General features: G+C 32.0%; 2 protein-coding genes across 2 annotated transcripts; one reads left to right on the top strand and one right to left on the bottom strand.

Annotated features, from left to right (window-relative positions):
- Positions 1 to 35: 35 nt before the first annotated feature.
- Positions 36 to 6,051, bottom strand: LOC122565611 (guanine nucleotide-binding protein subunit alpha homolog). The gene is made up of 5 exons (XM_043721737.1): positions 4,951 to 6,051; positions 3,967 to 4,227; positions 3,836 to 3,886; positions 3,509 to 3,726; positions 36 to 3,439 (listed from the first exon to the last, which is right to left on the bottom strand). The coding sequence occupies exons 1-5, from the start codon at positions 5,170 to 5,172 to the stop codon at positions 3,082 to 3,084; spliced, it is 1,110 nt and encodes a 369-aa protein (XP_043577672.1). The 5' UTR covers positions 5,173 to 6,051; the 3' UTR covers positions 36 to 3,081.
- Positions 6,052 to 6,128: 77 nt separating this feature from the next.
- Positions 6,129 to 10,610, top strand: LOC122565610 (U4/U6 small nuclear ribonucleoprotein Prp31). The gene is made up of 9 exons (XM_043721736.1): positions 6,129 to 6,271; positions 6,373 to 6,584; positions 6,720 to 6,917; positions 7,986 to 8,190; positions 8,270 to 8,439; positions 8,520 to 8,677; positions 8,755 to 9,045; positions 9,118 to 9,342; positions 9,513 to 10,610. The coding sequence occupies exons 2-9, from the start codon at positions 6,467 to 6,469 to the stop codon at positions 9,615 to 9,617; spliced, it is 1,470 nt and encodes a 489-aa protein (XP_043577671.1). The 5' UTR covers positions 6,129 to 6,271; positions 6,373 to 6,466; the 3' UTR covers positions 9,618 to 10,610.
- Positions 10,611 to 13,983: the final 3,373 nt, after the last annotated feature.

The raw sequence follows: 13,983 nt of genomic DNA, 5'->3' as shown, positions 1-13,983 counted from the left end.
TCGAGAGAAAAAACTGTTCTATATATCTATTTTAGTTAGTATTATACAAACTTACAGAAAAATATTTTATTATTGTTGTAGCCTATTGCGAGTATATCCACATGGTTCCTTGATAAATCACAATTAACGAGTTACAAATTTCATTTGTTTTAATTGATTACTTTTACATTAAAGAAAATTCTTTTTGTAATGACAAATATTTTTTATGATTTTCAGTAGATTATTATTTGTGTATAACATTAAAAACAATTTAAATATGATGACACTTAAATTTGTAAAAATAATAATTGTCATTATAATAAATTCCGTTAGAAACGTACAGATATAATAAACTACATATAAAGCTACTTCACGGTTTTCGTTCGTTGTAATTATTATCTATTGTGTACGAATGCATTTTCATGATTTGAGAATGTAGGTATGCATTTAAAAGTACCTAATGTAAATATAATTACAAATTATAATAAAGTCAATTAAAACGTGGACGCGTGTATGTAAAATATTGTTGTATCGTTAACAATATAGTAATCATAAGACATCTGACTTCCACTTTTTTGTTTAGACTGTAATGCACAAATTTGATCAAATTGAACAGATTAAAATAATCTCCGCATTTCTAGAAATATAAAAAATCACTGTTTTTTCGCTTTCCGCGACACTTTATCACAAAGTTAGTTATTTTTAATATTTCTCATTACTACTTGTAACAGTTTAAAGGAAAACTTGTATAATAACTAACGTAAAATACATGTAAATGCAAAGAAATTGATATAAAATTCGATTAACTAATGCTCTCTTTTATAATTTCGTAAGTATCTTTGTTATATAATTAAACAAGTAAATGTTACATATATATCACTGCAAAATGAATTGTGCGTATTATGAAAAGTTTAAGTATCATGACAATTTTCTGTAATGATTTTATGCATTGTACTTATATAAATTCACAGGTAAATTTTTAATCGATGAAGTACCAAGAGTATATTCTACAAAATATTTCTATAAAAAATTACAAATATTATTCCCAATGAGTATCAGTGAAAATAAGTTTTGTATACAGAGAGACATATAAGCTGTATAAAACCGTATTTTGAATTTACCAAATTCAAATCAAAACAATGCTTCAATGGAAGCAGTATAATTATGTTTCTATATTATAAAGATGTAATATAATTTAAAAGTATTCTAAGAATATCAATTAAAACCTGATTAACTTTATAGGAATGTAAAGTCAGCTACGAAAATATACCAATCATCAGAATTCCACAATAAATTTGCATGATACAAATCACACAAAAATTCAATTTTCTAACATTTTGTATTGCCACACTATATCTAAAATTTTTATATACAAAAATAACAAAATACTAATTTTTCAGTTCCATTAGCTCCAAACAAAAGTAATTCAAAATGCAATTTTTTAAATATTCTAAGTTTTCCAGTTCTCTTTAATACAAAAGATAATCAAAACAAAGATTTTATGTAATAAGTGACCAAGACAGAAAGATATGAAATAACTGTATACATGTGCATAAATGTAGTTTTAAAAATAGTTATAAAGTTAGATGTTATGTTAAACTAGTGGAAATAAATTATATAGACATTAGTTTTTAAACTCTTTGGTTTCATCATAATAATTATTACATAAAATCCTTGGTTCTAGTACTGCTTACAATCGTTTCTTCAATTCAGAAAGTTGTTCCCTAGTGTTAGAAAATTTTTAATCATTCAATTCTTATGACACGTATAAGAAAATTTCAGTTCACCCTCATTCATCAAATCTTTTGATGTAATTATTCTTTCGCAATTATTTTAATAATACAATGCCATATAATTTACAAAGTACGTGGGAACAAAACCTTGTATTACAAAAAAAATTACATAATGATAAGCCATATGTTTATAAATTAATAAGCATAATTCTGGAAAATTGCTATCAATGTGAAAAACCAATTTTATTTCAAGATTTCTACAAGAAAAATAATAATACTGATCGATATTTTTTTTCTTAAAGGAATAATGTCAAATTAAGGATCAGCTATCAAAATCAGAAGTTAGCAAACAAAATGTTACTTAATTATTCCATAAGAACTAAAACATTGATTATCGCGATTCTTTTGTTTAAATTTTTAAACCAGAAAGTAATGAACTATTAGAATTACATTAATTACTTAAATTACGGTTCAATTTCCACAATTTCTCAATGGAACAAAACTTTAATTCCTGAAAATACAAACTCAAAAATATAAAAGTACAAAAAATTATGTTGCTACCTCGAAATAGTAGAATTCTGTATATATAATCTTTAAATCAAATCAGGAAAAAAAATACATTAAAATATTAACAAATTTTGCACACGGCAATTTGAACACAAACTGGTTAGTTTCATTTGGTTTATATGGCATGAATCTAGTATTTGGTTTTCTTGTTACTTAATATTCAATGTTAACAAAGATATATTTTTAAAGATAGAGTAATTAATCTTAAGTATAAAATAAGTTACTTTTATGTTTGTGAGTTCTGGTTACGTGACCAGTATTTTCAATATATATGCTTTAATATAAAAGAGAAGCACTGGATTAAATATCTGTACAAAATAGAAAGATCTTAACTAAACTATTAGCTAACTGATCCTTTTTTATACAAACATGTAAAACCATTGTTATTGACAATGTATAGAATACAAGATGCTATGTACAATATATTGTATATAATAGTCTTCTTACAACCCTTTAGTAATCAATATTCATCAAAAAGATGGAAATATATTATCAATGTATATATATATAGTATATAGAGCATTAAAAATTTTCAATACATGTTTTCATTAGGCAGTTTTTACTTCCTTTGTTGTATAAAACTATTATGAAAACGTTTACTTTTCCGTTATAAACGGAAATAATTACGAGATTTACATTAATACAATATACATAATATATATTGTCTTACCAGAATATTCTTTCCTAATCGACATCTTAATACTTCTTTGACTATAATTTCACTTCACTATGTATCAAACACTAAATGTTGAATGCATATGTGTGGATCAAAAGTCATTTCACTTTTTATTCACATTTATCATTATTGGAGCATTAACGACTCGAGATTTCTATGCAAAATTGTGTCCTTGACAGCATTAAATACAACTTTTATGTTTTCTGTATCCACAGCAGTAGTAAAATGGTGAAAAAGAGGTTTTCTTGGATCCCTTTTAACAGATATGAACATTTCAAGTATAAAATTCTGCACATCCTTCATGGAATGTGAATCTCCTGTGAATTGTGGAAAGTACCAACGAACATTCGTATCAGGGGATCTTACTTTTTTGTCTAACAAATCGGTTTTATTTAAAAATAGAATGATAGACACTCCACCAAATATCATATTGTTGACTATTGTATCAAATATATTTTTCGATTCTTCCAACCGATTGGTTCTTCTGTAATATTAATAGATATTTTACATGATGATTCAATCCTCTTAGTACATAAACTTCAAACGAACATACCTATCTTCTAACAACACTTGATCAAATTCGGATGATGAAACAAGAAAAAGTATCGAGGTAACACAATCAAAACACTGGTACCATTTTTGTCTTTGTGATCGTTGTCCTCCAACATCAACAAACAGAAATGGAATATTATTAATTTGTATGACAAATTCTGAAATTCCTTTAGTTGCTTTTCTGCAGTGTAAAATATCTTGATGTGTAGGTACATAATCCTGTAAGTAAATAATACTTATAATAGGCTAAATTATATACATATATAAAAGTAACAAAATACATTTTATAATTCATAAGAAATTAGATAATAAAATTAAATAATATTACCACTCTTGCAATCCTGTCAAGATTATCCAAGAAATATTGTACTGAATCACTCTGTGAAGGAAAAATATATTTTTAAAGCATCTAGTGTAACATAAAACATAATTATTGAAAAAAAAGATGAGATATCTTACTAATTGAAATTCTCTTCTTCTATCAAAGGCTTTTCTGATCGATGCATCTTTCCATAAACTTTGCAAAGCTGGTACATAATGAAGGAACAATCTAGCATCCAACACCATAGTATTTTCAAATTTCAATAACTGATAACCAATATCATAATTTTTAGAGTTTTCCCATGGAATATTTAACTTGTCACGAGCATCTACTAAGACCTTCATTCCTTTAATTATATTTTGATAAATTACATGTTGATATTCTTTAATTAATTCAGGCTGAAACAAATGATTATTATAAATATTAGAAATTTATATAAATGTATTTTTTTAGAAATTTGAAAAGCCATCTAAAGAAGCTTACATTTGAAAATCTATCATTTATAAACAGTTTAGATACTATCTATTTCATATATTTGTAACATGTATGTCTAATGATTACAATTGCTATAAATGGTAAAACTTAAACTTAACAGTTTATACTTAATGTATACTTGTTGAACATTTCTTTCAAATTACATTCATTTCAAAATACATTCAATTTCATAAATAAGAAGTAATAATTTAGTTCTAAAAATTGATCTGAACAGCAATTGATATGTAGATTTATATATTTATAATTATTTTCTAACATAAATGAATAAACAGGACTACAAACAAACTAGAATTCTTTGTTAGCGACAATACAAGTGACGAAAAATCATATTTCGTAGATTTTAAATAGAGAAATATAAACGTTATTTGTTTTTATTTCAAATTTATTTTCTCACATTTTTTAGCTAATATATTTTGGTTAACCACCTTTTTGTAGCGAGATATTTAAACGACAACTACAATAACATTGACAGAAGCTCAAATAAAATTACACATTTCTACGAACGAATTACACGTAATCCAAAGTTGAAACGTTCTAAAAAATAACGAGAATATACTGTACGACATATTAGGAGGAAATTGAGCTAGGAACGAAATTGTCTTGGTGAGAAGCGAAGGATGTCTCACCTCGAATTTAATTCCGTGAATAATTCGCATCTGTTTGAGGAATGTCGACTTTCCGCTCTCGCCTGCCCCGAGGAGCAGCAGCTTAACCTGTCGCCGAAGAGTTTGACGATCCTTCTCCAGCATTCGATCGATTTCTTGACTTTTGTAACGCTGCTCGATCTCCTCGGGGCTGAACTTGAACCGCAGGCAACAAGTACATGACCACGTTAAGGATCCCGCCATCTTGCTACCCTGCTACCCTCCTCTTCCTTCCTTCCGGCGTTTCTTCCGTGTCAGACTGTCCTTCCGAAGGAATATATCCTTGATCGTCCAAACACCGCACATACACAGATAGAGATAGAGAGAGAGAAAGAGAGAGAGAAACACGCAACCCGTGAACGAGTGTTCTCGCGAACCGCGTATCGTAACGTAATGCGCGTATCGAACGAGCCACCCGTGAACAACCTGTTCGTAATTGCACGGGATCGGCACACCAAGCGATTCAGAACCGCATTTTTCACCTAGGCGTAGCCGGGGAATGCAACCACCGAATCAACGTCAACACACCAGAGAATCGTCGTTTCGATTCTAGCTTCGCACCAGGCCCCACACCTACCGTTAATCGCCAGACTCACGCCGCTGGCTGCCCACGATTGTCGTCTCTGGTTCCTCGCGGATTGGACATGATTAAATAATCGTTCTAATTACCGAGTAACAGAGCTAACTCGCGCATCGTTCTCATCGCGCTTTATCCAGCGAGTGCGAGGCCGACCCTCACCGCCTTTTATATAGAAAACTTTCGTTCTTGGTTAATGATAGTATCGACAGGATTCACAGCACCTGTACTTCTCTCGACTCAAGTATCGAGACAAACGTGCAACGGATCACCTATGCCGAACTACATAATAATAATGCGGGGGAAGAAATATGCGAAACAGCGAACGGGAAAATCTACTCCCCACCACGACATATTTGTTGTGAGATACTGCCGCAACGCATACACGTACAGGGCGCGCACACGGTCTCTGAAACCGACCGAAAGCACACCTCTCGGTTCAACCGCGTGATCGGTTTTGCGCGCTGTCATTCGTCGGGAGGCCTTCCTTTTTTTATTTATCCTTGTCGATACTGCAACGCACTGCGACCGAGATTCCCCTTGAACATCGTGCGTCAACGATTACACAGTTTTGGTTATGTGGAGGGGAGAGAACAACTCATTTTTCCATAGCTTCCTATCGTCGATTGACAAATCTCTTTACCTTGCGTTACTGTACTTTTCCTTCTTTTACCATATGCCGGTTTTTCAATCAGGCATAGGAGACGATGACAAAGCGCTAGATTGGTGAATATGATAGATATCAGTACTGACCAATCCCAGCAACTCACTTTTGAGAACGCTGCAGATTCCTTTGTACACATATGACTCAATTGTTGATGTTATAGATGGCGTGATAGTTCATAGCAGATAATTGTAGTTGTCAAACAGAATCGAGGAAGTACATATTGTGAACTTTAAATAAACAATTTATGAAGGAATATGTCGTTAGCCGATGAGTTATTAGCAGATCTTGAAGAGAATGATGATAACGAGGACATCGCAGAAGAACCGGAGCCGGACTTTATTCCGGCTTCCGTTTCGAAAACCATCGAAGAAGGTCAGCTAGCCTTTATTTTCATATATTTACTAATTTATTTACTAATTAGTATTTACTGATAGAAATATAGTTCCACGAGGTACTGTACTTTCTGAATACTGACCATTAATATATTAATCTTTAATTCACTTGCAGAAATAAAAGTAGCTTCTGTAAGAGAATTGGCAAAGCTTCGTGATTCAGAACAGTTACAAAAAGTAATGTTACAAATAGAAAAATACAGTAAAATCCCTAGAAAGTCGGCAGATATTATTGGGCCTGTTGAGTCTGATCCAGAATATCAACTTATCGTCGAAGCTAATAACATGGCTGTAGATATTGATGATGAAATAGGTATAACGAATGTTATAATTTTTAATAACTGTACAATGCTCTCATACTTATTATATATTATTATTATTTTTTATTTAGTCCGTGCCTCTCGGCTTTGGACGAACTTTCAGCTTCCTTTACAGCTCTTTATTGCACTAATCGCCTTCTTATCTCTAATCTAACACTAATGCTTATAATCTATTTACACTTATGTCTACGATTTATTGCAACTTAGCCTACACACTATTGCCACTTTGGTTTTTTTGCCTCCTTGCTGTGCTACCTTCCTGTCCTTCCACCCCTTCTTGTATTGCTTTTACCCTTCTTTTCTCTATTATCGCTCTCAGGTCCATTAGTCCTTTCCCAGTCCCATTTAATATTTCTTCCATTTCCTTTGCTCCTCCTGTTATTTCACATTCTTTTAACACATGTCTCAGGTCCTCTTCTTCCCCTCCACATAATCTGCACCTTCTTTCTTCCTCCTCTTTCCAATGTTCTTTCGCTTTGGTTTCGTTTCCGCACCTGAATCTGGCTATGATTATTCTGTCCTTCCACTTCATCCTCCCTTCCAGGTACTTTGGCCTCTCCTCTTTGGTTATGTTCCTGTAGTACCTGTTGTACTTTGATTCCCTTATCCTTTTCCTCCTCTCTTCTGTTTCTCTCTTCCTTCTTTCTTCTACTATTTGGTCTCCAGTCCAACTTACTTGCTCCCCTCCTGCTTCCCTTTGTGTCTCCCCGTTTCTCACCTCTTCTAGTTCCTTCTTTCTCTTTCTTGCTCTTTTCCCTTCCTGTCCGTTTCCCCAGTTTCTCTCTCTCTCCTTTATACACTCTTTTACCAGCTCCTTTTCCAATTCTAGAGATCTTTCCTCGTACCTTACTGCTCTTTTTAACGCTCTTACCTTCATTTCCTCTATCTTGCATTCTTTTGTCAGTATGTAGTTTGGTGTTGTCCTGTCTAAACCTAAGATCCATTTTACGTACCCTCGTTTTACCCTATCCAGCGATTCTTCCATGTTCCAACCCCATACCTCTGCTCCAATACTTATTATATATTATTCACACAGTTATATTGTAATTTATATTTTTCAGCTACCATACATCGGTTTGCCAGAGATAAATATTCTAAAAGATTTCCAGAATTGGAATCTTTAGTTGTTGGTCCATTAGAATATGTGATGACAGTTAGAGAATTAGGAAATGATTTAGATAGAGCAAAAAACAATGAAACGTTGCAACAATTTCTTACTCAAGCAACAATTATGGTGGTTTCAGTTACTGCTTCAACAACTCAAGGGTAACTTATTTTGCGATAAATTTTTAAGGTATGAATAACCAGACAAAATCTTCTATGTATAAAATTATTTTATTTATAGACAATTATTAACAGAAGAAGAAAAGGAAGCTATTTGCGAGGCATGCGATATGGCAGTAGAATTGAATAATTGCAAGTTAAAAATATTTGAATATGTTGAAAGTAGGATGGCATTTATTGCGCCAAATCTTTCTGTAATAGTAGGTGCATCTACAGCAGCAAAAATTATGGGTATTGTAAAAAGATATATACCTACTTCTTTCAATACAGAGAAATATTTAAACCTGCATTAACATATATTCTGTTGTTAGGTGTTGCTGGCGGACTGACAAAACTTTCCAAAATGCCAGCATGTAATGTTTTAGTTTTGGGATCTCAAAAAACCACATTATCTGGATTTTCTCAAGTAACAACTTTACCTCACACTGGATTTATATATTATTCTGATATTGTACAAGAAACACCACCAGTAAGTTAATATGCAATAACATAAGTGTTAAATGTATCTTTCAAATATTTTTTATTGTTGCTAATTTATATTTTTAGGATTTACGAAGAAAAGCAGCAAGGCTTGTGGCAGCAAAGAGTATGTTAGCTGCCCGAGTTGATGCGTGTCATGAAAGTACAGATGGTCATATTGGTCAAATGTTCCGTGAAGAAATTGAGAAAAAGCTCGATAAGCTTCAAGAACCACCTCCTGTTAAATTTGTGAAACCTTTACCAAAACCCATTGATCCAGGACGAAAGAAACGTGGTGGTAAACGTGTCAGAAAAATGAAGGAACGTTATGCTATCACTGAATTTAGGAAACACGCAAATAGAATGAATTTCGCAGATGTAAGCTTCTCTCTTTCTTTTTCAGTCGTTTTTTATAATATTCATACTAATGAAATTTTAATGGTTTTATAGATCGAGAATGATGCTTATCAAGAAGATCTTGGTTATTCGCGTGGAACAATTGGCAAAGCAGGGACCGGTCGTATTCGACTACCACAAATCGATGAAAAAACAAAAGTACGGATATCAAAAACGCTCCAGAAAAATTTACAAAAACAGCAACAATGGGGTGGTAGTACAACAGTTAAAAAACAAGTTTCTGGTACAGCATCTAGTGTTGCATTTACTCCATTACAGGTAAACAATTTATTGTGTATATATATATATTAATATATAATTTATTGTATATATGTAATTAAGGAAATTTAATATATATGTTGTATAATGTATTAAATTTTATATATATATTAAATTTCCTAGTTAACATAATTTTCATTATTAAATTGAATATATATTTATGGTTACAGGGTTTGGAAATTGTAAATCCGCAAGCCGCAGAAAAGAAAGTAAACGAAGCCAATGCTAAATATTTTTCGAATATAGCTGGATTTTTAAAAGTGAAAAAGACATAAGGAGATTGTACATAATATACAGTGTAATATATCATTAGTTCAGTAAATTTTAACATGTTGAATGCCACGCCAGTTTTACAAAGTTTGGCCGTTGCACCACGATGAATTTTTTATTATGCGAAAATATAATGTTGAAATATTACCTACAAGAGATATATTACAGTGTATAATCATCATTAAAATTATCTCACTGATGTCACTGGTGATCCCCACGACGCTGAATTTAAAAAATTCACTTATTTTTTGCGATTATCTATTATTTCATATTGTTTCTTTGCTTTGTTAAATAATTGTTCTGTGTTATGTCCCAGGATCCACCATAAACCATAATCCATCCCTTGATCATACTTATTCGGACCCGCAATAATCCTAAAGAACCGTCACAAGATTTAGCATTTTTTACTTTATTGTCAAGGTCCTTAATTGCCATCAAACATCTATCAAGTCGAAACGTTCCTTAGAGTTATTGTTCATTAAACGGGTTTATTAAAAAGTGGGTTTTTATCATGTTCGAAAGCCACTGGTGGGGGGCGCACATAATACATCTATATTTTATATATAAATAAAATTATTTTTATATGTTTTATACTGCATTAATTTCATCACGCCATTGTAGTAACGATAATAATAATACAAAATTTATAACTATTGACATTTGTTCAAATTATGTACCTCTACTAATCTTGGTGCGCCAGTCACCGGTGACCCCCATGGCATTTAACGTGTTAACTACATTTGTTATATATATATATATATATATAAATAATCGTGTTTTGTAAACACCAGATATGCTGTATTTATATATAACTGTATCTTGTATCATTTAAATAATGACAAAGTAATAGCAACTAGAACGTTGCGTTAATATTAATTTTTCCGCACAGCATTCTTTCAATATGATGGGGAAAGTTTAAAAGAACACGTAATAAATTTTTGTTTCTTTGTGTTTCTGTACCTCTAGTATTAATAATAAATTTATTAGGAAGTATTAAATTAGAAACATTTTATTTCAAATTAATATTTAAAATTGTTGCTATTGTACACGTTATCAGGAATCTAATATCCTTGGTAAAAAGAGTGGGATATGTTGCCCAACAAGAGCGTAACTGAGAAGAAATATATGTCGTCCTAAGTTTACGTGTATATGATATACGCAGACACTTACAAATATGATAGATGACAGATGACCTGGTGGTGAACTGATCGTAAAAATAAACAGTGCGAAAGACTAGAGTGAAAAGGTATGCTAGCATAAACGCTTAGAGAAAGAAGGATGGATATACATATATGAGGTGCGTGGAAGAGCGAGAAGCGTGGTCGTGGCGGTAAAAGGTAGAGGAAGGTAAGAAGAACACCGGGTGGAACGAACGGCAAACCAGAACTGGGTGTCGTAAGCTAATCGTTGAATGCTTTGAGTACTCGTGTGTGTTCTTACTTCGTTCCTCATCTCCTTTGAAGGATGCGTATATTATGCGAAGTTTCACGTTGGTCGTGTGTTCCACTTGATATTACGCGGGAAATGTGATTGTGGATTTATTGTGACGCGGAAATCATAAGAAAATTGTTGTGACAAGGTGGAAATTCTGGTTTTTTCGCTGTGGTCCTGTCAGAGAAACCGGTGGCGAAAGAATAAGTCCTGACGACCATGGCGAGTTTTAGAGACTTACAGAATGATTGGTATACGTTATGTCAGGATTGTACTGACTGTTGGACACGCTCTGGTGAGTCTTTACTTTCTTTTTATATCCATCGTGATTGCTAATTTCCAAGAATTATGGATACAGAATATTACAAAAAATTAATATAAAATAAATCTAAAAATTTTTTTGATAAATTTTTATAAAATTTTTCATATTTACTTTTTGTTATATCTTGTTTACGACTAATTCCGAAATATTAAAGTTACTTTAATATAAAAGTATATCGGTTGACGACAAATTTCGTTGAAACTGTTACAAAAATAAGTTTGGGTGTTATGGTGTAAAAAATGGATGGAACGCAAAACACTTTTATGTTATTATTTCGGTATATTCGGTATACAAAATAAATCATGTAAATTGCAACAGGTGAAGATCCTCTAAATGAAATGATGTAATGAAAAATCGTTTGTTGAAACTTTCACGTTCAAATCAATTATTTTTCAATACTTCATTTCACTTAGGTAACATTCTCTTGTAACAGATCACGTGACACACCTTGTACATTATTATATTTATATATTTGTATACGTATCGTGCTACCGTGTCACCATCGGACCACAAGAAATAAGACATAAGAAAATATACGTACATAACTATACAAAATCGTAATATCATTTCAATATATTTATTGGATATTTTAATTTATATTATTAATCGTTTGATTACTTACTAAATTAAATTAAATATGTAATATGTATAAATACATTCATATTTATGAAGAAAACATTCCCTTATTAATATAACACTAATTCTTGTATTGGAATACTTATACAATTTCTCTGTATAATTTACGTAATCCTGTGGGGGTATTAATATAGATTAAGTCATAAAATGTATATCTATCAGTATTCGCGGTTAGATTTTTTTATATCAATTATAATCTCCAATTAACTGGTTAAGTGGCGGTAACGTAGTTACACAATCTTGTATTACATTTCTCGATCATTATCAATGAAATTGTGATAACTTTTCATTTAAAAAATATTACGTGAAGTCGAGTAAACTGAAACTCGTTATATGTAAGTAAAGTGAGATCTATTTGAGAGATTTTTGTTTTATATCGTATTATTCGCTTTTTTGAGCTTGTGTATTTATGAAACTGAAACGTACGTAATTTTGAATAAAAATAATTTTGTAGGAATATGTAGATTAATTAGAAATTCAGATTTATATTTGAATCGTTAATGTCGAATTAGTTTGTGCGAAGGTATACAGCAATAATGGAATGGTATCTTAAGGATCGCTCGCGTGAAATTCTTCAATTATCGGTAGATACTTTTGCAGACGGATAATCTGATTTAAATATTTCATCTAATTAGTGGATACATAGCTACCACGGAGAAAGATCTTTAGATTTTTAATTAATAGGAAGTAAGGTATATACCTTTTTATGTTGCGTTTTATAGTGCATGGATATGAGCATCAAAAGGAATTCAGAGAAGCAGGTAAATATAGAGAATATTTATTTTTTGAAGAGGTACGAAATTCTTCATTGTTTATTGGAAATGATATTAACCTTTCAAATTGTAGCATGATGTAACGGTATTTAATTTCGATGAAGTAATGAAACTTGAATTATGTTCAATATGCAGAGCACGTAGATATTTTGTGTTTTAAGTTGTTGTCTAACGCGTAATTACGTAACCTGGTAAGATGTGTTTGTTATGTGAATACTTTCTCGCATCAACAATTCGCAATTCGATGTAACATTATACGAGAAAGCGATGAGATACCACCTCTCGCGGAAAAGAGCAGTCTTTTTTCCTCCCTACAAGTTTTCGATTAACAAAATCGTCCCGTCAAGACAATTTTCATGCGGGTGAAAGTCTACTTACAACTAAACGATACTTGTTTAACTCGTTTTGCTAACGACGCCTATGTGAAGGGATAACAATTTCATATTACTTCCCTTTTCTTCTAAATCAGAGTAAAACAATTTTACTTGTTTACATTTTGTTCGAATTTTCTTTAAAATACAAGGTAGTCGTTCAAATGGTTATTTACTATCTCTCTCCGCAGGAAAGTGTTCTATTAATTTCCATATTTAAGTAAAATCTAACTTTTAATCAGTTTAAAGATCGTTGAAAGATAAGCGGCCGAGTAGAGATCGTGCAGAGGTTGTAGATTCCAGAATAGAGAGAATCCAATTTCCGTGAAAAGTCAGGGTATGTATATGTATATATAATAGTTTCACTAATTTCGTTCAATCTTATTCCGAGATCGACGTATCCTGCTGGATTCTGGTTCGAAGGCTGCATTTATCAGGCAGCAATCCGTGAAACGTTTCTGTATGATAAAAACTATGCGGGAAAAATGAACGAACGTGCTTCGTTGTTCGGTCACGTAACGTGGAAAATTTCATATATGAGCGCCGTACAAGCGTACGCACGTAGTCCTTATCGACTGTCGCGCGTTCTCCGACGACATGTAATCGATCGATGAATGAAAATTGGTCTACATGCCGCTACATTTGCAGCCGTTGAATACGCATGCATTTTCGATCTCTTCTAACGGGCCTTTATCTTAAGAAGTTTTGTTTCCCGCTCGAGACAGCTTTTCTTGTTTAACGTGACTGCATCGATCGTCTTTTCGTGTCAGCAGGTTTCTCTTGCGTCTTATATAGAGTGTATAGAAAATCTAGTTGAATTCTTTAGAGGTTAACGCTT

Source organism: Bombus pyrosoma, linkage group LG3, assembly GCF_014825855.1.
Source record: "Bombus pyrosoma isolate SC7728 linkage group LG3, ASM1482585v1, whole genome shotgun sequence".
NCBI classification, from domain to species: domain Eukaryota; kingdom Metazoa; phylum Arthropoda; class Insecta; order Hymenoptera; family Apidae; genus Bombus; species Bombus pyrosoma.
The sequence above is the reverse complement of the archived record's forward strand: the minus strand, read 5'-3'. Positions and strand labels throughout refer to the sequence as shown.